The following is a 25,275-nucleotide window of genomic DNA, read 5'->3' as shown; positions in this document are numbered from 1 at the left end:
TACCTGGCGGGGGCAGAGCCTGGCCCGGCAGGGCGGCCTGGCCGGGGGCGGGACCGGGCAGCGAGAGCAGGCCCTGCCGCTGCATGTTGAGCAGGTGTTGCTGCTGCTGGAGCTGCTGCATCTGCAGGAGCTGCTGCTGGAAGACGAGCTGCTGGGCGGCCAGCTGCTGCTGCTGCTGCTGTTGCTGTTGTGGAGGAGAGGGCGACAAATTAAGGACTTGAGAAAGCGTGCCGAGGGAACGGGACATCAACAAATACTGGATTTTAAATAAAATAAAAAATTTTTTTTTTTGATATCCTAAACCATGAGCCCATTTGAAATGACGGGAATTTTTTTAGTATTATTATTGTATTGTATTATTTTACCCTAAAGTTCCAATTATTTTTATTTTATTTTATTTACATCCTAAACCATAAGCCCATTTGAAATTTTTTTATTATTATTGTCCGATTTTACTTTTTCAGCATATAACGAAATGCCATGTGACATTTCATCGAGTTTATTTTTTATTTGGTGTCCTCGAGCATCCGCAAAGACACCTTGAGAGTGACACTGACTTTCCGTTTTTAATATATTTCAGCGTAAAGTTCAATCTCATCCACTCAGAACCATAAATAATGGGACAGAGATATCTTTTTGGGCTCTGGCTTTAAAATTGAAGGTAGCGAGCGAAAGTAATGGGACGATTGGCTGCTCAGCTCTTCCACGGCCAGGTGGGCATTTACGGTGAGCGTACAATCGAATCAAATCCATGAGCCAAAAAAGATGAGTATTGTGAGAATGTGTTTTTATCATGATAAAAAGAGCTCGGCGAGTTAGCCAAGCGCTCACTGGAACACAAGCTGCTGCATAATGGAGTGATGCAGGGAGGTGATGCCCGACTCCTCTGGAGAAATAACCGAGCAATTTCTATTCCATATTCCACGGCGGCAAAAAAATAAATAAAACAATTTACAAATCCAAACAGAAACAAAGCCGCCGGGAGGTCGCGCGTGGTTTCCTGTCGGGGCGATGTAATGGCCTACTTGAGGAGACAAAGAAATGTCTGTTTTCTGATCAATTGGACTTGAGGCTGTCAAAGCGGGCCCTTCTCTTCTATGATAGCCAGCTGATGAGACGCCGCCGACTATTTGTGTTGACCGGCTGTCCGTCAATGTGATTTACGAGTGGCGCGCGGTGCAACTTTGCGAGCGTCGAAACAATCCGCTAATGAGTCGCCTTTGGGTTTCTTTTCCGTCAATCGTTGTTGTTGTTGCTCAAAAACACTTCGTTAGCCGAGCAAGTCGCGGCATCCTTTGCATTAAGTAGCTCGGATTGATGAGGACGGGGAAAAAAAATTAAAAATTACCTCTTTAGCTTGTTTGCCAGGATGTTGCTGCTGCAGAAGCTGGAGATGAAGCTGCTCCTGCTGTTTTTTATAAAACTCCTGCAGGTGTTGCTGCACGTAAACAAACACACGTGTTAATCTGCGTCTAAAAATAAAATATAGCCTTTATTGAATTCATTTCGAATCTCTTCCATAGAATGCGACGAGCTTTTTCTTCAAATATACAACTCCGAGTTACGCATTGATTATGCAAAAACCGCCAAGCATTATCAGTAATGTTTTGACAGCTTTTGGAATTTGCATCTGTAAAAGAATATGTATTTTTTTTGGTCTATCACAATTGGGAAAACTTAATTCTTGACAACAAAGTACAAAATCTAATTCTCCCAATTAATAATTGAAGCGCCTTGAAGTCGCCCGCACTTCCCAATCGTGATAAGTGACAATCTTAATTAAACCATTCTCCTCGTCTTAATCAAAGCCACAAATTACAAATGCACTTCAACTCTGACACCGGCGCGCTCCTAAATGTTACATCATCCGTCACCTACAGTATCACTCAGCACCACGTGGCGGGCCTGCCGTCCCAGATGAGGGAATTGAACCGGCGACACGTGGGAGATGTTTAATTGGAGGCGACGTGGAACAAGCAATTTCACATTGGTAAAGCGTGTCAAGGACATACCATGGCTAGCACGCTAATTTCCGTTAGCCGTGATCTGGTTTTGTTACCTGCTGCAGCATGACCGCCTGCTGCTGCTGGAGGAGAGCTTGGAGCTGCTGTGGGGAGAGAACCTGCTGCTGGAGGATCTGCTGCATCTGTTGTGGTGTGATCACCTGGGGACTCATCATGGCCACAGAGACTGGAACCTGGAAGAAGATTGAAATAGGTTGAAATCTTTCCCCAGGTCGGGTCAAGGTGCTATTTCCGGACTGGAGGTGGTAAGCAAGAAGAGACGCTGAAGGACTTATTTTTACTTCCTCCTCATTCCCGTTGGGAAAAGTAAGCCATTTAAATAGACATGGACCTTAATTAGCAGGTCCCCTACTTTAGCTTTTCCTATCAGTAAAGCTAATGTGAAACAGCCAGGAAGTGGATTAATAAAAAAAAAAAATGTCCTTGTTTATTGATTTCCCTCGACTTCAACACAAATGAACTCTCCGAGTCGGTTTCTGGCAGGTTGTCAACAAAACAAGAATATGTGTGTCGCGTGGGCGGCCATGACGGTTGGCGGCGTCGTGTCAAGGGGCCAATAAGACATCCCCGTCCTCATCGCCGGCTAATCAAGCCACCTTGATTACTTTGCACGCATGTCTCTCCTCCCTCCTTTCCTTCCTGTCAGGCCTTGACACGTCCTTGTTTAGCTCCTCTCCCCTTCCCGGCCCAGGTTCCCCCCCCCCTGCCCCCCCTCTTTGATTAGCTGAGACATTTGCATGGTCACTACACATTTTTCATTTTAGAAGTCATTATGCATTAGTGGCTCCTGATCGCCCGCCTTGACTAATCCTGATGAACTGAAAATCACAGCTGAAGGTCAACTGGCAGCCGGCCCCTGCTGCACATTCATATTCATATTCAAACAAATCCTGCCTCCATTGTTCATTAGGGTCTTAGCGAGAAGCGACTCTGGTGTGAGAGGACGGCGAGGAGGGAGGATGTGGCTCCGCCCCCTTTTGCACGCACAACAAGCAAAGGAGGCTGAACAAAAGCCGTCTAATAAAAAGAAAAGTTGCAAATTAAACAGCTCGTGTGTAATTATGCAAATGCCGTGCTTACACCTTGGACGTTATTAACCCTTCAAGGTACGTTTCTGGAGGTAAGTAATTACCCCCGCAGTCACGACTGCTTTTGCCCGCCGTGACGGTGGAAACAACATTAAAGATGCACTCATTAAGAGCATTAATTGGACGCCGAGATGTTTTCCGTGCACAAAAAGCGGACCAGGGCTTAGGATTTAACATATGCGCATGCATACATCAAGAGAAATTGCATTTCAAATTCCAACCTGTACTTCAAAGTGCTTTTGTGTTGTCTAAGTGGAGAAATAAAGGCATTCATGGTCAAATACCTATAAGATGAATAATGCAGTGAATTTATAAAAAAAAATGGATTTTAACAAGGGAAGCGGAATGACAATACAAAACTAAAAACAAGTTCAAGACACCTGCGAGTTGCGTAGTGATTTTTATTTTTTTTTTATGCCCGGAAAGAAAAAGATGAAAACGAGGCCCGTTGCGAAGTGCGCCAGGATGCTAATTTGCGGCGTTTAACGGCGGCCATGCTTTTCCGCTTGACGTATCAGAGGCTAGCAGATGAAAGCGGATAAGTAATTGCTCTCCTGGTTGGCATTCTTCACTGACAAGCCATAAATTTAATTTTACACACACGTTCATTTACATTTTCAAGTATATGACATGATAATTGCGGGAATATAACACCTCCATTGGGCGTGATGCCGCGACGCCGCTTGATTGACGTGAGCGGCCAATTGAAAGGAACAGGGCGCTGAATTGCTTCGGCGAGAAATGATTTTGCCACGCAGGGGTGAAATTAATGAGCATTTACTCAGTGATGATGGCAATGGCGCAAACATCGGAAGAAGAGGGGACAGGAGATCCGATTGGAAAATGCCTTTGTTGCCTGATAATCGGCAAAGATGCATCGCTGACAATTTTCAAATGGAGCTTAAAGTGTCTTCGAGGAGCAGAACTGACAGTGGCTGAATTGAGTAGGATGCACCATTAGTAAAAAAAAAAAAATCGATTGACCGATTAGTTGTCCTTGGGACGATTTAGTATCTGCTGGACCCTTTTGTTTTTTCTTTTTAAATATGTTTCATAGTATCTCTTTGGTCTTGTTCCCCTCCCCTCTCTAAAACCAACATCACACTTGGGAGTCTTTGCAGCACCTCCTCTTTGCGTAAGTGCTCACCCCTCCCCTCTCTAAAACCAACATCATACTTTTTTGCAGCACAAATTGAAAATTGGTCTAAAAGATTTTCACGAGAACTTGAATCACAGGAAATGATTGGTCGAATCTTGCAGCCATTCCTCCAATCGGCATTATGTGATGTAGATAAATGGAATTCTGAGTTAAGCAATTAGTGGACAACTGGCCATGTGTGGCAGGAAGCGGTGATTAGATGTCAGCCATAAACATGGCGGGGGCGTCGGAGAGGTGCCGGGATGCTTATCAAGGACAAGAGCTCGGTCCCGCAGTGTCGGACAAGCTGAGTTGCGCCACGCTGAGAAACGGAAGGCTTGGTAATTACTGTGGCTCCTTGGCAGGGGAGAGCCGCTGCTAATTAAGCCAAGAGCTTGTACACATGGAAACCAGACAGAAAGACAATGAATACCCCACAATCAGCAAACCCGATTCCATCGTCCCCGAGGAGGGGGGGGCAAAACTCAAGACAACCCTCCTCCATCGTGGACTTGTGACCTCCCGGTTCCCTCGAGCTGACACTGCTCATTTACTATCCAATTACTGCCAAACGCAGCAACACAATTATTGATGGACGCCACTTTGGGCGTGAGGGGGTGCGCCGAGTCTCCCCCTGCCGCAACCAGCGTGCGACTCTGAAGTTCAAGTGCCTTCTCGGAGTGCTAAACCATGGCAGGCCTCAAGGCGTATTGGCTTTAAAGTAGAGATCAATACTGTAGATTGTCAGGACTCGGGCTAAGTAGATTACGCAATGTTTTCCCAAATCAATTTCCATAACATGGGAAGCTTCATTTATCACAACGTAAAGACGTATCATGTAAAAGCTTCTAATGAAAAAAAAAAAAGAGCCAGAGGAGATTGGCTTAGCGTCGTTTCCGCCACATTGATTTATCTCGACATGCAGATCGACATTGATTAGGCCTTTTTGAAGGTTGTTTGTCAAGCTATCAGCACAAATAGTTTTATCGCTAAAAGTGGCGCTCGCAATAGATGGCGCCCCGCGGGGTTTTTGAGGGAAAACTGCTGAAGTAGAGAAGATGCTGAATTAAAGTGAGGGGGGCGGACTAGGGAGGAGGAGGGGGGGGGGGGGTCGACAGTGGCACTTGCTTCTGATCTTGCAGGTAAGACGGCCTTCCACTGGATCAGCCTCTTCATCAGTGACACACAGTAAATTACAAGTGCTTCAAGCAGCTCACTGAATTACAGTTCATCACTCGGAAAGGCTTCCAACAACTCCCCCCCTCCTCCACACACAGCCGTCACCAGCGGCGTATCAGATCTGGCGGTTAGGATCCAATTAACACCCTGGCCAGAATCATCTGATTGCATGTGTAAGTGCTGGTATAACTCGTTTATTGCGGCCATGTATCTTCTGTCACAAGGTAAATTTGTTGCCGCTACATCAAAGGTCTGAGATACTTTTTTTTTCACCTCCTCCTCCCTTTCCTCCCTCTCGCCAAACTCAGCGACACAGCGCCTCGGGGTTGCATTTCAACTCCTTTTGCATCACAATGATGAACCTGCTCTGTCCTCGCAATTTACCAAACTTGTCCTGTAGCTACAAAAAGAAAAGAGGGAGGGGGGTAGGAGGGAAAAAAAAATCTTGTTTTCTAGTTATAAAAGCAGTTGTGTTTGACTTGAAATGTGCTGACGCTTCCCGCTCGCTGGCTTAGAGTCAACACAAGTTTTGCTCATGAATACATGATATTTTCCCCACTTTTCCGCACGGCCTTGAGCTGTGATCACTATTTTCAGACGCAACCCGGGGGCTATTCATACATGTAAATGTAACATCTTTTTTGGGGGGGTGGGTGGGGCCACGCTGATGTCAGCTAACCTGCTCTCATCAACACATTTTTTTTTTCTAAAATCACACGTGCAGGTTCTAGAGGTGTCAAACTCATTTTTGTCACGGGCCGCATAGTAATCATAGTTATGATTGTCGACGTCTTCTATATATGGTATAGGCTAAAAAAGAGTTTTGAAATCAGAGACTCGTAAAAACTGTTCAAAAAAATGGCAATAAAAATGACAAAAATTTGAAAGTGAAGACAATTTGTAATTTTCTTTTAGAATTTTTTATATATATTGTAGATTTTTATCATTTTTAAAATGTTTTAAGCTATTCTTTTTTAAAGTGAAGACAATTTGTAATTTTAGTCATGACACAAAGTGTCAATGAGTTTTAAAATCAGAGACGAGTAAAAACTGTTCAAACAAATGGCAATAAAAATGACAAAAATTTTAAAGTGAAGACAATTTGTAATTTTCTTTTATAATTTTTTTATACCGTAATTTTCGGACTATAAGTCGCGGGTTTTTTTCATAGTTTGGGTGGGGGGGCGACTTATACTCAGGAGCGATTTATATACATATATATGTTTTCTTTTCACTTTTTTGGGCATTTTATGGCTGGTGCGACTTATACACCGGTGCGACTTATAGTCCGAAAATTACGGTATATATTATATATTTTTTTTAAATTTAAGCTATTTTTTTTTAAAGTGAAGACAATTTGTAATTTTAGTCATGACACAAAGTCGATGCTACATTTGTCTTCGCTGGGCCAGATAACATGATGTGGCGGGCCGTATCTGGCCCCCGGGCCTCGAGTTTGACACCTGTTGATTTTATTGGGCTACAAATTGGGCTACTTCCACATCCCTATAAAGTTTAGCCAAGCTACTTTGTCTCCAGCGGTCTTAGCTGGGCTTCCATCCGCGTGAGGATGCATTATGTACACGACAACGAAACTGTCACCACGCGGCGGGCCTGCGTAATCCTCCCTGCCTCTCGTTGTTTCTTTATTTGCGTTTCAAATGTCAGAGTCAAAAAAAAAAAAACCTTTCCCGGGGACGAGTGGAAGAAGAAGAGCAGGGCCTTGAAAGCAGCATGGCAACGGCAGGCGAGGGATTTACGGGGAGAAATAGGTGTTTATTGAGCGTTCCCGTGGGCTTACCGAGTAATAATAGACCTGTCACATTACGCAAATGTGCACAAGGCGAGGTTGGCGTGTTTGTATGTGTGTTTGTTTCTTTGTGCGCCGCCGACGCCAGAGCGCCATCATCAACTCCTGCCAGCGAGCGGATAGAATTAGTCAGGCGAGAGCGACTTTAGCCGCTAATACGGGTAATTAAAACCGCAAGCCGAGACACTTAGATGCTTGTGTACTAAATAATTTACATGCCGTGATCTATGGATCATTTCCCTCACTTAAATACTAAAGATTGGCCAACAAGAAGAAGGAAGACGGCAGAGGATTTATCAGTAAAGCGGCGTGTCATGCTAATATTAATCCATTTCCGACTTTCTGCTGTGTTAATCATACACGGGGATCAACGCGCGTGCTGAAAAACACGTTGCCATTGGAAAAGAAGAAGCTAATAAAATATTGCACTGTCGAACACGCGGTCGTATAATCCCGTATATGGGAACAAATGGGGGTTGAACATTTTGGAAAAATGCTTTATTTTCCCCTTAATATTGCAATTATGATAGTCGATTAATTTTTATGAATAATCATATAATAAATACTTTTTATATATTATTTTGCTTTTATTTATATGTGTTACTTGCAGCCATACAAGATCCAGTTGTAAAAAATAAAATAAAAAAATAAAAAAAGCGAAAACAACAATCATGCTGCTGTTTCACTTCGGCGATAAAAGTATTACCGATATAAAATGTCACCAGGATTGCATCCCAATTCAAATGGCTCTTGCCACAATGTTCTTAATGGAGACTTTTTGGAGGCGGGAGATGGCAATGTTAATAAAGGCAGGATCAACAGTTGGATTAGTGACGGCCGAGGACAAACCCGCGATTCATATTGATTCTTATCGCCAACACCAGGCAAGGATGGAGTAAGCAAATGTAAATATTCAATATTTACCTTCTCGGGCTGTTATTAGAGGCTCGGACAGGGCCCGGCTGTTATCATGCACCCACAACACTCCTTTCAATATTGTCTCTTCACTACATGTGTGTCTATTTGTAGACTCGTATCCACGAATAAATTCAAGTGCAACAATAAGACATCTGTTTCCAAATCATAACGAGATTAGCACTCCCGATATGCATGACTGAGACGTATCTTCTCGTAATTAAGAACGCGGGGGTGTGACACCAAAGGTGTTGCCATTGGTAGACTGTGAAAACATCGTTGAATGATGCTAACGCTAATTAGCCCCTCAATGAGGTCACGTCTAGGCTACATTCAAACTCTCTTGAATTTGGTTCATTAAGGCAGACGATTATGAAAAATGATATCAAAAATAGTCCAGTGAAGTTCCTTGAGCGCGATGAGAACTGCGCTAACGCTAGCTAAGGTACCGGTAGGTGTCGATGCGACGTGTTCATGTGTACATAAGTGTGACAGGAGCGGAAGCAAGTGTGACCTTTTCCAAATCACTGACAACGGGAATACACGGCTCGGAGTCAAGAAGGTAGATTAGTCTTGACAAGTGAAAATGACGCCCGGGTAAAATTAGCAGGCTGCAAACTGCTAGCATGGCTAGCAAGGCCTCTTTTCTTCAGTGTCACCTTTGACCACAATCAGTCAGTTCAAAGTCAACAAAGCGTTACTTTTTTTCAGTGTAACACCGGTATCGACAACTCGACGGGTACCCCGATACCCGATTTTGGTTTTACACTTCAAATCTGCTCCGATTGCGAGTTTTTCATATGCCGACGACGAGCTTACAGCAGAACGTCACTCGTCGGCTTTTTGGATTCTGTGACAGATCCGAGGGATTGCGTGGGCCAAATCAAACACACTTGTGGAAGGAAGGGAGGGAATCTTTTGGGAAAGGGAGTAGGGGGGGGGGGGGGGGCATGTATTATGGATAGACTTAAGGAGATTAGACAGGGAGCTGCTTTACCTGCAGTGTACGATGCTTGTCCTGGCTCTTTGGAGATTTCAGGCCACAGCCTGGCTGCTGCAAGAGTAATTGCCTCGCTGCTTGTAGGGCCTGCAAAAAAAAAAAAATAGACAAAAAACATGACGGAAAGAAATATTTTTTTTTCTCTGATCAAGAGGATACGGGGGCGGCGGTTTAAATAAACAAGGAGGCATCAGTCGAATTGACCCGTCTAGTGCGCTCTCGACTGAAATGCCCACTTCTCTCTCGGCGTGTTACCGCCTCATTTGCATATTCATAATAGCAACTTGAAATAGAGGTAGCGCCACGTGAAGTGTCCCCGGGAGCTGTAATTAAAGTTGACAAAAATCAACATTGGATTGGGAATGAATTAAGGAGCAGGCCTGGTTCTATTCCATGAGCGTTAAAGCAACGTTCATTTTCCTTGGCTCTATTAGCCAGTGTGTATAAACATTAACGTGATTATTTTGATACTTAATGGGCCTTAAAGTTTTTGTTAGAGGATGCCATTAATATTTGAACTATTATTGTTAATACGCACCGCTTAGTAGAATGAAGGAATACGAACGTTCTGAGGACATGCAAGCATCAACGCTACAGCTTGTGAGGACACGAAGGAAAAGTTCTTGGGAAATATACAGTAGCTAGCTGCGTGCCGGTATCCATGACGACGGGTGCATATGACGTGGCTTCGCCAGGAGTTGGGAACGGTGTTTGAACAAGAACATTGAGATCCAGAGCAAATACAACCAGGAGGAGGAGAAAAAAAAAAAGTTGCCATGCTTATGGCCCCTCGGGGGAATGTAGACACCATGATCAATTCTGGAAGGACAGAGTTGGGTGTCTGCACAAGAGGAGCCAGACTCAAGTAAACAAACACTTTAGTCAGGAACTGGGTCCTAAATGCATTGATCAGTCTCCTTGCCAGGAGTAATGTGGAGCCTCTTAAAATGCACTACAAAACTACAAAACTACAAAATAAATACAAAAGCAGAAAAAAATATGCAAGGAAAGAAAAGTTATTATTATTATAAAAATATTAAATGACATTATATAACATATATTAAAAATGATTAAATTAAGGTAAATATATGAAAGCCTTATATCCAAGTCATTGTCATTTTGTGTCACTCCACAGAGAAAAATAAATAAATCACACAACAGGACAAAATGCATAAAGAGAAGTCATCAAAAAGTTTGCTGAAAAGCAGCAGAAGTGGACAAAAACATACCAGCTGTCTATTTAAACCAGGTTGCTATGCACAAAAAAAAATTGACAAAGGCCTTTTATTAACGCACACATTGTATAAACAGCACAATGCGACACATTCTTGAGAATGACAACGTGAGCTTGGCAGACAGAGAGGGAGCGGGGGGGGGGGGAGTGAAGAGGCTGCTGCTATATAAATAACAAAGCACTCAGAGGCATATTTGATGTTGATATCTATCACTGAGGTTGGAAAAATAAATAAGAGGAGGGGAAAATAACAGGGCGACCGAGAGCGTGACACGAGGATCCTAATGAAAATAAGATTCGGCCCAAATGGAACTGCTGTAATTGGTTTCAGATAGTGAGGTCGAGAGAAAGGCGATACAGGCGAGTATTATGCGAGGGAGGAAAAAAAAAACGGGACGGAGAAACAAGAATGTTTACACAGACATTCCAGGGCTACATTAATAGGCATGCACCGGAGAAGCAAAACACCGGCAGAGCAGTGAGGAAAGCAGGCGGGTGGGTGGGGTGCTTTTAAAAAAAAAAGAAAAATAATACATCATTCTGTTTAGAGTCCATAGAGAGCAAGGTAATAAGGAGCGCCGATCACAATGCACCTTTGTAAAGGAGCATGCAAAGACCTTAAACAAGCATGAAAGACATTAGCAGAGCAGGCAGGACCGAGCCCAGAAAGCATTACAAATCTGAAGATTGCTTTGCTTATTGTGTGTGGAGGATCAGCGAGGCGAGCCGTGCGTGGAGGTGTTTGCGCGTGTGTACACAAGGAATAAGCCATCCGCTAAGAATGTCACTCTTTCAAATCCACCTGGAGACCCGGCCGCGTTATGCGGCCGTGACATCCGAATTGGATATGTCCGAAGAGCTGTGACATTGTGTTTGGACAGCGCAGATCACTTCCTGCCCTGACGCCACGGTGGGACTTGGCGTTATGAGCGGGGATGCGCCGGGGCGGAGATATTGGAGCGGCCACGCAGGTGGGCTCGAAACAGATGTTTCGTGTGCGTGACTCGTGTTTGGTGGAGGGAGTAAAAGGGCCGCTGTTCGACACGCCGGGCCGTGGGCCAGAACGACTCCAGTCGGGCCGACGGCGTTATCAAGGATGGCTGCATGCACGCATATTTTGGAACGTCATTTCTGAGGCCAAAATTAAAAACAACAATTGCTTTTCTTGCAAAATGTTCCCGTCAGGCCGGATTGGACCCGGCGACTGGGCAGGTTTGGGCCCCCGCCCCGTATATTTGACACCAGCCCCATTTCCAATCATTAATCCACGGTGAACATCTGAAAGATGCTCGACTGGAAAATAAACATATCATCTGCGTGCGGGCGGGTAAGAGGTCGTTCCCGACTCCCTCACCCTCTCCCCCCTTATATCCACATCTCACCTTATTCATTTCTTCCACTCATCTCCTCTGCCACTCTGAGGCTGCTGCTTGTTTATTGATTCTCTAGATTAAGAATTCCTTGGGTGGAGGATTGTAACACACAAGCATCAAATTATTTTGGGCTGTGCTTATTTGCCTTTGCCTTGCATCTATTTGGCCTGCGTCTGTAGACAATTATGCCTAGCCAGACCCCAGACTCAGGTGCTAATAATGAAGGACAAATAGAATCATATGTGTAAACTTCCCCCACTGATGAAAATTTATATTAACTTTCTGCCACAGTAAACAGAGCCGCATAGCTACACACTCCCGGGAGGATTGACAAGATGAATTTGCTCGCTCCAAACACCGGGAAGAAAGCGAAGTACCGTATAGGCGGAGGAGGGAGGGGAGGGGGGGAGCATCGGCGTGCAACTCGTACTTCATTTTTCACCGCAAAACAAGAGTCTACTTTGTCCATCTGTCGGTGATGTATTTAAAACTATATAAAACAGTGGACACTATTTTTTTATAATTAATAATACATTTATAATTGATTTTATTTAATTTCTTTATATAATTATAAAATCCTCTTGGGGTTTTTTTTCCCGCTGCAAATGGCTTTAGCAAAAGTCTTTACTTTCACCTGGGCTCTATCACTACAGATAAGGTGACAGCAAGCCCTTTCAGCGGCGCTCTTTATCTAGCGCCACTCTTCGGGAAAGTCCTTTTCGGAGGCCCCGACAGCTGAGAGCTTCCACAATTGTGCTATCACAAAGAGACAGGCAGGAAGTAAAATGGAGAGCGAGGCAGAATAGAATAGAGCTGCTTGTGTTGTATCGCGTGAGTGATGGACAGTGTGGAAGGTCAAGTGTTGCTCTCTTTTGTACTAATGTTGGCTTTTTTTTTTTTTTTTGGAAGGCGTACAAGTTGAGATGTGGTCAGAAGAACTCCAAAAAGTTCATAGAAATATCCAGCTTTGGTATCAATAAACCTAAAACTCAAAATTAACTCCGCGTTGGAGCACTCACAATCTTTGGAAGACTCAAAAGTTGTTTTACCAAGGACAACTTACGGGTCAATAGTACGAGTCTGTCTGGTTCTGGAGAGCTCGGGTTAAGTGGCGGGTGTAAAGTGTCACCTGATTGGCGGGGTCGATTAAAATTGTCTGACCTCAAACTGAAAGCGAGCTCGCTGCATAGCAAAAACAAGCTAGTCGCGCTCAAGCTAGCCAAATGAGCAGTCGCGCTTCTGTTTTCATTCTCCAAGAAAGCACTAAGCTCATATTCATTTCTCCCGCTAGCTAATCTCATTTCTAATCTTTTTTTCCCCCCCAATCTATTTCTTTCCATCCTACCTGGCTGCCAGATATTCCAATTACAACGGCGTGCGTTTGACCTTTAAGTGAGAACGTAGAAGCTAGCGTTATCTACCTTCCACTCTGACCCCCAACGTCTATCCATCATCGGAGAAAGGGAGTCGTCGTGGCTACAGAGTGTGACCGAGAGACTTTTTTTTGTCTCGGTGATGAAAATGTAACAATGTATAGGTGTGGGAATACATCCAAGCGGAGAAGAAATGCTTTCATGCGCCGCCAGAGCGACTGAGTCTTAAACAGCCTTTTTCCCAAAAGCTGGGCGAGAACGAGCAAGAGTGAGCACAGTCCCACTTCTCTTGTTCCATCCCCATCGGGCCGCCCTTTTCCAAAGGGCTAATCTGCATCTTTCATTGAATCAAGAATGGAAATTTGCAAGAAATGCTTCTTTTTCAATTTCATGCTGAAGTAGCTCAAGTTAGTGGATGTAATTCCGCCTAACAAGAAAACGTATCACTCGGTTGCACACTGTGCAAGGAACAGGCTTCCTTTCAGATTCAGTTTTTTTTTTATCCTCCCCATTTCTCGAGCTTTGATGAATGTGCCAAAAGCATGATCGCTCCATCATAGCACCCCATGCAAAGACAGAACAATTATATTAAGAAGAAGTAAAACCACTGGATGAAAAACGTACTCGGTTTGAAATCAGAAAAAAACTCCAACCTGACTTCTTGTGCGCTCAAATTCTCATCTGAGAACAGAAACAAGCAACACGTTGGCTAAGTTTTCCTCTAAATCAAATGAATTTGAATATAGCGCTAAAACAATAGCATCGAAGCTAATGTATATTTATCATGTAAAGCTCTGATAACAATGCACACGCAGAGACAATCAAAGCCCGGCCAGATACGACAGACTTGGTATCAGCTTAGTCAAGCTTGAAGTGCGGCCCCGAGTCCCCGCAAAGCGCCTTTCTGCATATGCTCACTTTTATCGAGGCGGAACAAGCAAGCCTTAAGTTTTCCCTCCGTTGATAAATAAGCAGTGGTTAAGGTGGTCGAAACTAAGACGAGGATCGATTTGATTCTGCTTCATTGAAAAGAAACAACAGCGAGTCATTTGGGTAAATAGAGCTGCCGTATGAATAAATATATTCCGAAAAATGGCCGCTGTTATTCCAATGAGGAGAGCCGGCGCTAAGTAACACGTCAGTCAGTCGCCTTGAATTCCCCGTGGCGTGACGCTTATTTACTGCATTTGGATGAGAGGCTGTACTTCATATGTACGCACACACACGGCGCTTGGAAGCAATGCATAACAAAAAAGAGCAGCCCGGTGGTCGTATTACAAATGCAAACATCTTGGGAGAAAGATAGAAAGCTCTATTCAGGGGATGAAAGTAAGCAGAAAGTGTTAAGTAAAAAAAAAAAACCTTGATACCTGGAATCTGATACCTGGGCGAATTAGATAAAGAGGACTGCAATGTCATGAACGATGCTCCTATTCCCTTGCATGTCGCCTTCTTAGCCAGATTTGAAGTCATAGCAGGAGAAGAGAGGTGGGAGGCGGGAAGGGGTGGGGGGGGGGGGGTTATACACAACAAACCGTCGGTTTCGGAGAATGATTTGTTACTATTCATGGCTAAAGCGGAGAGGAACTGTAATACTAGACATGCTTGTTAAATTCACAACACTCCAAAGCTGCCTTCTAGCAAATCCTGTCTTTTGCTTGTCAGCTTAAGACACTCGGCTATATGCATATGTTGGATTTTTTTTTTTTTAAGCTCTGTTAAATGGATAGTGGTGCCGTGGCCTATCAAATGACTGTAAGCCATTTAGGGGGAGGGAGGGGTGAGGAAGGGGAATCATTTCGGGGGGAAAAAAGCAAGCAGCATTATATGCATCACAAGACGTTTTTGCCATTTTACGTGCAAATATCGATGAACACTCCATCCTGCCGTATTACCGGAATGGCAACAAACAATGACAGAATGCCTGTTTTGAAGATCGGCCATTCACCACCCAGGGCAAATAAATTATCGTGGAGACTATCGAGCTTCGATTATTGGCTCAGTGGACTTATAGATCCGCCGGCCATTTATTTCCCAGCGCTAAAGCGGGGCAGTTAGGGAGGCGTAAAAGGAAATGAGTTGTGAAGTGACCATTGATCCCGCCCGCCGTGCAGGTTGGTCAGCAGTGTGACCGTTGGATGGCTGCTTTTTATTGACACTCAGGTGGTTAACCCTGGCCAAGTTCATTTGTCAAGGACTGTGTTGACGTCCCCAGTAGTGTTGTAAACAAAGAAGTGGTTTTGTAAAAAAAAAAAAATGTCCTGTCTTCTGCATACAAAACCATCTGTGCAGTGGGCTCAGACTAATGACTGGAAGTCTAATGTATCCTGCTGGGATTCAATTACTGCATTTGCTATTGTCTTTGGAACTGCAGGTAGGTTCGACCTCGGGGTTTAAAAAAAAAAAATTTGCTTCCAGATGTTTCAATCCTAACCCTAACCCTAACCAAATACACTCTCGCTACAATAAAAGATAATACCACGCATATCTCGATACGGTTGGAGGACGATTCATTTGAAAGTGGAACGATTCGATTCGATTCAGCGGGATTACGATTACGATACGTTACGGCGATGATGTTTCTTCTCATTTTACAAAACGAAGAAACTCGGTTACTGTAAATCTGGAAGAGATGATCCCTAACTCGATACATTCTCAAGTGCAACGATTTGATTCGGTTTGATTCGATTTGCTTTTCACACACCTGCCCAAGCTTACGTACAAGTGGGGACCTTGGGCAAAATAAAACTTTTCTCCTGTTCTACTTCTCCGAAGTCACGGTCTTGCAAACTCAACGAACATCTACGTCGGTCCCGAGCGATATTTACGATGAACTCATATCTGCCGCACCTTTTGCAGCAGCCTCTGACTGCTTGAGCAGAAAAATCCCATAAGTGTTTATTTCCAGCAGATTTCACTCCATCTCTCTTGCTTTTAATGCCCTCTTCTCCATTCCTCCCTTGTCTCCCTTTCAAGCCTCAATGCCTGACATTTCGCCACGCTCTCCAGAGACTCCCGTACCAAATGGAGTTACTGGGAGAGCGCCACTGTAAATTTCAGGAGGCCACGTGTAATGTGCCTTAAACAGAGATGGACAGGCCGGGGTTGGAGAATAAAAAATAGACGGCGGGCATCGTTGGAGATAGTCGAATAATGCCGTGTTTTGTCTGGGGAAGGCCGCGCAAACAGTCGCCTTGCTGTCATTCACATTCACAATATATCTTTAGTGTCATCGCAAAGGTGGGGGGAGGAGGGGGGGGGGGGGGGGGGTACAGGCGTATATGTCAGCGGCCTGTATGTACTCTCCTGTGGGGACTGTCTAGCGATAGCTCGCCTGGAAAGAAAAATGGCTTCCATTGTAAATACGTCGGACACAGAAAGTGTCCGGGGCAATAATTTTACAAAGACGTATGTGGCTTGCCTTTTCAGTGCTTTTTGAAGACGCCGGCTTATGAAATGGAACATATTTCAGGTGGAGGTCTTTCTCCTGTCCCGAGAGCTGATTGATGTACCAAAGCCGGGGCCAACGGTGTCTTATTTACACAGTGGAGTGAGGCAATCTCAGGCCTTAAAGATAAACCTAATGAGCTTCTTTGTGTCAGGGTGCAAATGAGACGCCAGGTCCCCCTCCTCCCCCCTTTTGCGTTCCCTTTCGCATCCAAAGGGGACAGTCTGGGTGATTAGGCCTTTAAATTATGCTCAAGGGCAAAGCACAGATTTGCATCTTATGTGTGTGTTCTGGTAAAAAAAAAGAGAATGAGAAAGAAAGGCAGGTGAAGGGCAGAAAGGGAAAGATGCTTGAGGCTTATTTGTGAGAGGTGACAAGACTGAAACAATGCTTGTCAGCAGTTTTGTCTACCCCCAGATTTACCCTACAAAAAAAAAAAAAGTTATATGAAGCTGAAGTCATTATGTTACATTTGGAATCTGCCCCCAAAACTTGACAAATTAGCCGTCACCTGCTGTCAGAATTCCTCCTCCTGACCATTTCCCGCTAGCTAAACAATTTGGACGGCAGGTTAATTGCTGTCACCGCCGACTTGGACCTCGCGGTCGTTAAAAATCGGAAAGTAGCACTGTCAAATAGATGAATGGTAAACAAGTAGCAGCTGAGTTCTACCAGCTGTTAAGTAGGACGCTGACTCAAATGACTGACCACAATATAGGCCAAGACCCAGATTGAGGAGGGGCGGTATTCCCCGATCCGGTATCGGCTCATCAATCCTGATTACCAAAGTAATCAACTAACAGCCTCTTCATCTTGATCTCCAAATTCCAAGATCAATGCTCGCATATTCATAAAGGGGGGGCCCCGTTGCATTATGACAACGTTCGCGGTCAATGAATCGATCGGGCGGATTACATTATTGCAATTTTTTTTTTTTCCGAGTGGCAATTAGTGGCGGGTAACATTCATCATTTGCGTCCGTGCGTTTCCGCGGCTGGCAAATTGCAATCAGATAAAGTAGGCATCTAATCGCTGATCTGAAATCAAATTAGATCTATTTAGTGGTGAAACCCCCCCCGGCAAATCCGATAGTGGACACCGTGCTTATTATTCATACATATATATATATTTTTTCAATATATATATTGAAAAAATATATAGATATATTTTATTTAAATATTCCCCAGATTGCACAGATTTATGTTGGTGTGCAAAATCATTCAAGTGATAAATATTCCAAGTTGGTGATCTGTGTCCTACAAGGCGTTTGGTCCAATCTGAAGCGCGAGACCTTAAGATGCTGCTTTTCTAATTATAGCTGCAGGTGGTATTTGGGAAGCTGCTAGGTAATGGCGCAACCCAGAGGGACAGGGAAGGGGAGAATTCATCAGTGCTTATTATTAATCATCCCTCCAGCAGCGTGATGAGAGACTGCAGCTTCCTATACCCAGCGGACCACTCAATGTCATGGTAAATCTGGGAGGGAAAATTACAGCCTTCCTTTAAAACAGACTCATGGATATGGGATTTTTTTTTTTTTTCCATCCTGACAAACACTTGAACGCTTGCGTGCATGCTGTCATTCACTCACGTGTGAACTCCTTCCAAGGAAACAGCGCAAGAACGCAAGCCTCCGTCTTTTTGTCTGAAGCGCTGGACCTCGTTGTGTATGTGTGAGGATTTTAAAAAGCCTCCAGAGACCTGTTAGCTGGACTGCTCATTTTAATGTGTCTGTTTCTGGTTTGGAAGAAGAAGGCCTCGCCTCTTTTTTTTTTTTTTCTGTCACACATCCACATTTAAAACTAAAACTTTGCTCGACCTCAACCAGGTGTGTGTACCGACGGCGTGGTGAGAAATGACGGCCACCGGGAATGGCCGCTGGGGTGTTGTGGCAGGCGTGGAGGATGGGTCACGGGTGGGAGAGAGAGAGAGAGAGGGGGAAGCCTGCTGGACATGCTTCGTTTTTGCTAGACTGACCCCCAGCAGCCTGCAAACATACACCACCATGGGGCTTCAGCTGCTTCCAACAACATATTTACCCACAACTGCTATGAAAATGACCAGCAAAGCAAAAGAGGACACACCACCGCGAAACCTACGGCGTTGCCCCACAACTGCATCACCCGCTGCTCTTTTTGGCAAACTGTCAAAGCCATCATTCACCATGAAGAGACACAAGAGGCACTTGACTCTTTTACTCCGCCGGCGCCTGACTTTCAAAAATACCCCCACCACACCAAACTCTGCTCGTTCGTGCACTCGCAAAAAAATGACGTGGAGGACAATGAAGCAAAACTAAAAAAAAAAATTAAAAACAATATATATCATTTTTATTTTAATTGTTTATATTTATATATTTAGTTTTATTTTATTATACATATATAATAAAATAAAAATAAAAAATTGATATCTATATATACATATACATTTATAGACTTAGTTTATGCCTACATGAACAGTTTAAAGGCGTCACTGCTACTCTGTCGAGGCACGAGGCCCTCTAGTGGTCACTCAGCAGCCATGACACACGCGCAAGACTCTCTGTGGCGCTCCGACACATACTCCCACACACTCCCTATCCCCAAAAATAGTATTTTTAAATCAAATCAGACTCATCAATTTGAGAATCCCATCAAAAGCGAGCATAGGGTGCATTAAAGAAGTCCAAAAGGAGATGCGGAGGTGATGGGGAGGAGAGGGGGTGTAAAGCAGAGCGAGCAAGCAAGCAGGAAGGGGGGAGGAGGTAAGAGGGGAGGTGCGAAACAACTTACCTGCTGTTGTTGCAGATGCAGCAGCTCGACTGTGCTTACTTCGCTGCTGCTGGTGTCACCAGCGCTTGATCTCCCATCTCTACTGCCAGCCTCTAATTGGCTGCTGCTTAGGGTGCTCATTCCATTTTGACTCATTGAACTGTTGCTTATTGTCTGTGTGGCCGACTCCTGCATCATCACGATTTAAAACCTAGAAGTGATTAAGAGGCACCGGTTAGGGCTCTTTTACATTTCGAACCCATCCAACCCCCTCTTTGCATCCTATATTTTTTTTTTTTAATGCAGCCATTATTCTCAGACCCCCCTCTGCAAATTAAAGCATTTAAAGAAGAGGGAGGGGAGGAGGGAGGGGGGGGATGCAGGAGACGCAATTATGCATTCATTGTATAAATGAAGCAGTACAAAGATGCACGTCCTGGTTCTATTTGACAAGGGAGCGAGAGGGGGGGGGGGGGGTAACTAAATGCGGTTTATATGCACTCCAGACATGAATTAAAGATTCAAGAAGTTGCATGACCAACGCCACATGAAATAAAAAAAGAATCATTTGTGGAAATAAAGGCATGCGCGGGATAATTACGCCACGATTAAAACATACATCGTCTTTACGACAGGCATATTTTCCATCTTGACCCGACAGGATTTTTTTTTTTTGTGGCATGTGAAGGAGTGAAGTGGGCTAATGACGCAAACGCTCATCATGTCCAATAACAATTTAGGGAGGAAGAAGAGGAGGCGGAGCCAAACCACAACATGCCGAACTACTTTATCCCAAATATGAGCCCAAATCTTTCCTTCATTAAACCTCTAATAACAGAAAATAAAATGTTCGCAATTAGAGTCGCCCTTAAGAGGCTTTTGCACATTTAAAAAAAATAATAATAACACAATTAAGTTGAGCTTTTCAAGGGATTCCATCTATCTAAAATGCAGGAAGGAGCAAAAGAAAGGAAATGAATTTATCAGGACGATCATTAATGATTGTGCTAAAAACAGCTTAAATTATGCATATTAGCTCCTCTCCCTCTCTAGTAATAAATGTTTTATAATTTTTTTTCTCCCCCGCTCGCTACCTTCGCAGAGGACATCACTCAACACTCTCACTGTCAAGAAATATTTGCACAAATGTGCACACCTAAACATGTCACCATTGGAATAGAACCTATTTCAATTCACTTTCAAACGAAAGGAGGAATGAGTGCTGCCATTGCTTGTGTCATGATCTTCTCTGGCCTAGTAAATTCGCTTTTAATGGCGCTGTGCAAATGTCCTTTAGTGTGTGTGTGTGTGTTTGACGAGAGGCTGATAGAGGACAGGTCTTAAAGGATGTCCACAGCCAGGATAAACAGGATCCGGGCGGAAAAGAACAAACAGGACTGAGCTGTTACACAGAGCAGGGCGACAGCTGCCTGGGACACAAGCAAACAGGGAAGAGGCCCGCTTGTGAACAAACAGGCCCCTGTTTAACACGGATGGAGGGAAGAAAGACGCCATGGGAGGGGCGGAGGAGGGGAGAGGGGGTACAATGTGACATCCAATCCGGAGATGAATCTCAGACTAAGAAAGTCAAGGCTGCAGCCGAGATCAGCCGGCTAATAAGTATTCAAATTAGGCATAAATTTTACATGGCCGATGTTTAAAATATTCAGAGAAAGACTGTCTGATTGCCTTTACTACCATTTTATGAACATTCTAATGGAGCCTGCGTCTCAGCTTTTTTTTTTTTGTCCTTCTCGGACTGCAGGAAAACAGACAAAGAAATGAGAGCCGGAAAAAAAAAAAGGCAAAACAAACAACTACCACCCCCACACACCTTCGAAAAAAAAAATCAGCCTAATGACAATGCAGATGTATGCAAAGTGTATTCGCGGAGATCAGATGCCGCTTTAACCTTAATGACAGCGGCGAGATAAATTAATTAGCCGTCTAAAAGGCGGCATTCAAATCTGCCAATTAAAGTGTCAATTAGAAACACAGCCGAGCTGCGATGACGAGCGGGTTGGCTAGACACACACACACACACACACACACACACTGGAGGGTGAGTGAAAGTTTACACAGCACCCACAGGTCACCCTGCACACTTGACCAAAAAACGGTTACAAAAAATCCCGTCTAAAATTTGGCTTCTTGTTAATAGTGACAACTTCTGCAACGTCACTCAAATGTCAATTTTTATTTTTTTTTTGCATTCCATACCTCACTACTATACCGCCCTGAGCAAACATTGACTGTTGATCTCCTCCGTAAGGAATCTGTAGGGAAGCACCTAGGGGACGATGCCGGTAGAAGTGCCACACTCCGGGCAAAGCAATTCAGCTCCTCCATCTTTGTTTGCAAGCTCTAAAAGCCCTTAATGTAGCCTCATTACCTGGCCTGTCTGCCGCTCTATCATGTGCGGTAAACACACACCATGACACCGAGCCATCCATCTCGCAGGCACGCACAGCTGTCTTCTGTCCACCGCTCACACACACACACACACACACACATGCACAACAAGGCCGACACCGGTTCGGTTCAAAATTCATCATCGCCGCATCTCTATCGGGAAGCTTCAAAAAATATTTTCCCAGATTGATTCACATTCCAGGTGGTATTTTTTTTGTCTTCCCTCCCTCCCCATTCGCCGCAAAAAAAAAAAAAAATTAAGAAATATAATAGAAATTACATTTCACACTCTGGTGGCTCCTCATCAAGCGGAGATACGGTTACCATTTCAAATCATCACGCATTGTGTGCTTGAGTGAAATTAATTCATCATTGCCATAAGTTACTACGCATAGCAAATAAAGTAGGCAAGGGCAAAAGGCGTCTATATTCAATAATTTAGATTGGCTAATAAATCAAAATGCCACATCGGTGCAGACGGGGAAATAAAGTCGTGACCGTGGATTAAATCTACAAATCAAAAAAAGAGCACAAAAAAAGTTGTAAATTGATGTCTTGGACAAATCCTACATAATGATCCAACCTAGGCTTGTATTTTTATTTTTTTTTAACAAGCGGACACCAGCAGCGGGAAAAAAAAAAGCCCCAGATGAAGTCAAGCACACCAGGCAGGCAGCCGTGCCTTAAAAGCTTCCTTTTTGGCACTACGGGGCCACCATAAAAGAGCATTAATGACTCCCTCTTATAAACCTGTGTATGCTAATGGCTTCTGCTCTCAGATAGAGGAATTTCAAAAGTGCTTTAGATTGAGAATAAAAAAAAAAAAGAGGTGTGAGGGGTGGAGAAGGAGGCGTGAGGAAAATCATATTTACAAAATCAGAAATGAGGCCAAATGAAAAGAGATGAATATGAATAATGGACTTTTCCCGGGATTAACATTATTCAAAGCAACAGAATCAAATGTGCTTATCTGCTGTCCAATGAGCCCCCACGTCGACAAAAAACCGCCGTTCGCGTTTCAATTCTTCATTTGAGCTGGCAATAAATTGTCGCTCGGTGATAGCAGACATTCACTCAAGAGTGTCCCCAACTTAATTCTCGTCTATTTACAATAAGGAGATGAGACGGAAGAAGATAAAAGGACGACTTTCTTTGCCACTGTGTCCATGAATGGACCGCCCGTGTATGAATATGAGTGTGTGTGTGTTTGTGGGAAGAAAAGACGAGCAGAGGGAATTGTGTAAAGAACACAATGTCTCCTTACAATTCAATGTATAAGGGAGATGTATTATAAAAAATAAAAAATAAATGCTTTTTCATACTTGCTATCCAATTACAGGTCAGCGAAAAAAAAAAAAATCTTAAAGGGACCGCGAAGGAATTGATTAAAATATGCTTTCATTTTTTTTCCAAGAGGTCGTCAAGTATGGACAGCCCCTGCCTGCCTGCCTGCCTGCGCCGTAGTGGGGGCGAGCGAGACAAGTGACGAAAGCCCATCAGTCAGCTCTCATTTGCATATTTGCCAATTGCATTAATTAACTCGGCCCACCTAATCAGGGCTAATTGACCTATAAAAAAAAGGAGGGGGAGCACTCATTGTCTGGTCCAATCATCTTTACCACGAGTCGAGGAGGTGCGGCGGAGAGAGCCGAGCGCTTCCGTTTAAAAGTCCCGATTCCACCGGAGCTGCTTTTGAGACAGGACGGACTTTTACGCAGCCGGCTGGAGACATATCTCATTGTGACGTTTGCAGTTATTTCTGCTTGATTAGGGCCATTATGCCCCCCCCCCCTCCTCCGCCTCTGATTGATGTCGTCATTCCCCCTCAGCAGTCCTGCATCGATAGATCTTAATGAATTGGTAAATAAGGGTGAAGATTGCGCTTGACAACGCCGAAATACTCCTCATTCATAGCAGATAAGATTTATGTAAGCAATTAGGGACGTAAAAAGGGGCTGGGTAGGAGGGGGGAGGGGGGGGAGGCTTGATTTTATCCAAGGAAAAAAAGTCCCATCCAAATAGGACATGGGCATTCCTCGACTTAACACCGGCTTAGTCACACTTCTTTCATGCTCGGCTGGGGACTTTGGAAGCGCTCAGGGGGAGATGCGAGAAATTAATTTTTGAGCAAATAATAATAATAAAATATACACAAGCAGACAGAAAATCCACTGACAAGTTGGTGATTTAAAAAAAAAAAAATATTGTAACCAGCAAGGCTTTTTTTTTATTTTTTAAAAGCTGTCAATAACCAGGCTCGGAGTGAGCAAGAGTGAGCAGAGGTGGAAAAATGGAAGCGGGAGTGATACGGGAGCCTTTCGCCCCCCCCCCCCCCTCTACCCCGCCCCTTTCAACAAGCATATGCAAATGAGGCCCATGCTGCTTAACTGCATCATTTATGTGGATAATAGCGGCATCATCATTACGGCAACTCAAATTAAATTACATCACAATTAGCATAACAAAGTGATTGGCTCAACTTTCAAAACAAATACGACGGCTCGGCATAATGAACGCCGTTAATTGGCCGAGCCGCCGATGCTAAATAAAACACCGAGGTAAACACGTGCTCTAGTTAAATCATCGCCAACGTATATTTTGGAACAAATGAACGCAGCCGGCCGAGCCGGGCCGGGCGGCGGCGGCGGGAAAAGTGAATATCGCCGGGGGGATTTGTGACTCCCAATGTGTAGCATTTAATTTTATTGCGGCGGAGAAGCTATTACAGGCGAGACTCTGGAGAACAATGTAAATTATCTGCCTTCAAAATAGACTTTGGCCAATTCTCCATGTGAACTAATCACATAGCTCATTATGCATTAGGGTATTAAATTATGAAGAGGAGCCCCCTTTCGCATTCCTGCACAATGAAATGTTAATCTGGTGCCCACCGTCGCCCAATCGCACGCCTCGCCTGCCCGTGCTCACTCGCTCGGCCTCATCAATATTTTAGTCAACAAATTATCCGACACTTGTCTTTGATAACAATAATTAGCGCCTCGCCCCGTGATCAGTCTTGTGACCTCTTCAGACTAAACATCTGCTCCTCAAGAGTTTGCTTATTTTCTTTGTCCACATCTGACTAATATCACACTACCATCATGTGTGTGTGTGTGTGTGCCCTTTAATTGTCTCGTGGCGTCTTGTTGGATTAAAAGTAGCACATCTGGAAGTGAACCCCACCCCCCTCCCCTCACGGACCCCAACTGCCGCCCCCCCCAACCCCTCAATTAGCACAATTATAAAATCAACACATGCAGCAATTGGTCAGAACTAATTAAGCAGCAAAGTTACACAGCCAGCAGCAAGTTGATGATGGATGACAGCAGATTGATGGATGGATGGATGACTTTTTTTTTTGGTACCTTCAAAGTGAGGAGAGCAGAGGTCTCGCCTCGGCCACCACCGCCGCCGCCGAGGGCTCAAAAGCGAGTCGAACGGTGTCACCGCGTGCGGAGAGGCAACACTATCTGTGTCATCACTCCAGCCGTGTTTATGGGGGGGAGATGGCATCATAAACAAGCCAGCTCC

At 44.2% G+C, this 25,275-nt stretch overlaps 1 protein-coding gene across 12 annotated transcripts in view; it reads right to left on the bottom strand.

Annotated features, from left to right (window-relative positions):
• foxp2 (forkhead box P2) overlaps positions 1–25,275 on the bottom strand; it is a 64,666-nt gene that overhangs the window by 16,035 nt on the left and 23,356 nt on the right. For 8 of the 12 annotated variants that reach the window (XM_037243306.1, XM_037243308.1, XM_037243305.1 and 5 more), the window contains 5 exons: positions 19,354–19,543; positions 9,152–9,241; positions 2,060–2,197; positions 1,349–1,438; positions 4–184 (listed from right to left, as the gene is read on the bottom strand). In XM_037243306.1, coding sequence (XP_037099201.1) covers positions 4–184; positions 1,349–1,438; positions 2,060–2,197; positions 9,152–9,241; positions 19,354–19,530 — 676 coding nt within the window. In that variant the 5' untranslated portion in view covers positions 19,531–19,543. Of the gene's footprint in view, positions 1–3; positions 185–1,348; positions 1,439–2,059; positions 2,198–9,151; positions 9,242–19,353; positions 19,544–25,109; positions 25,207–25,275 lie in introns of those variants that run through there. The other 4 variants (XM_037243314.1, XM_037243311.1, XM_037243304.1 and 1 more) reach the window with 3 other exon arrangements.

The sequence above is a fragment of the Syngnathus acus genome, chromosome 23, assembly GCF_901709675.1.
Source record: "Syngnathus acus chromosome 23, fSynAcu1.2, whole genome shotgun sequence".
In the NCBI taxonomy this organism is placed as follows: Eukaryota; Metazoa; Chordata; class Actinopteri; order Syngnathiformes; family Syngnathidae; genus Syngnathus; species Syngnathus acus.
Note: the sequence above shows the minus strand (reverse complement) of the source record. Positions and strands in the feature narration are given on the sequence as shown.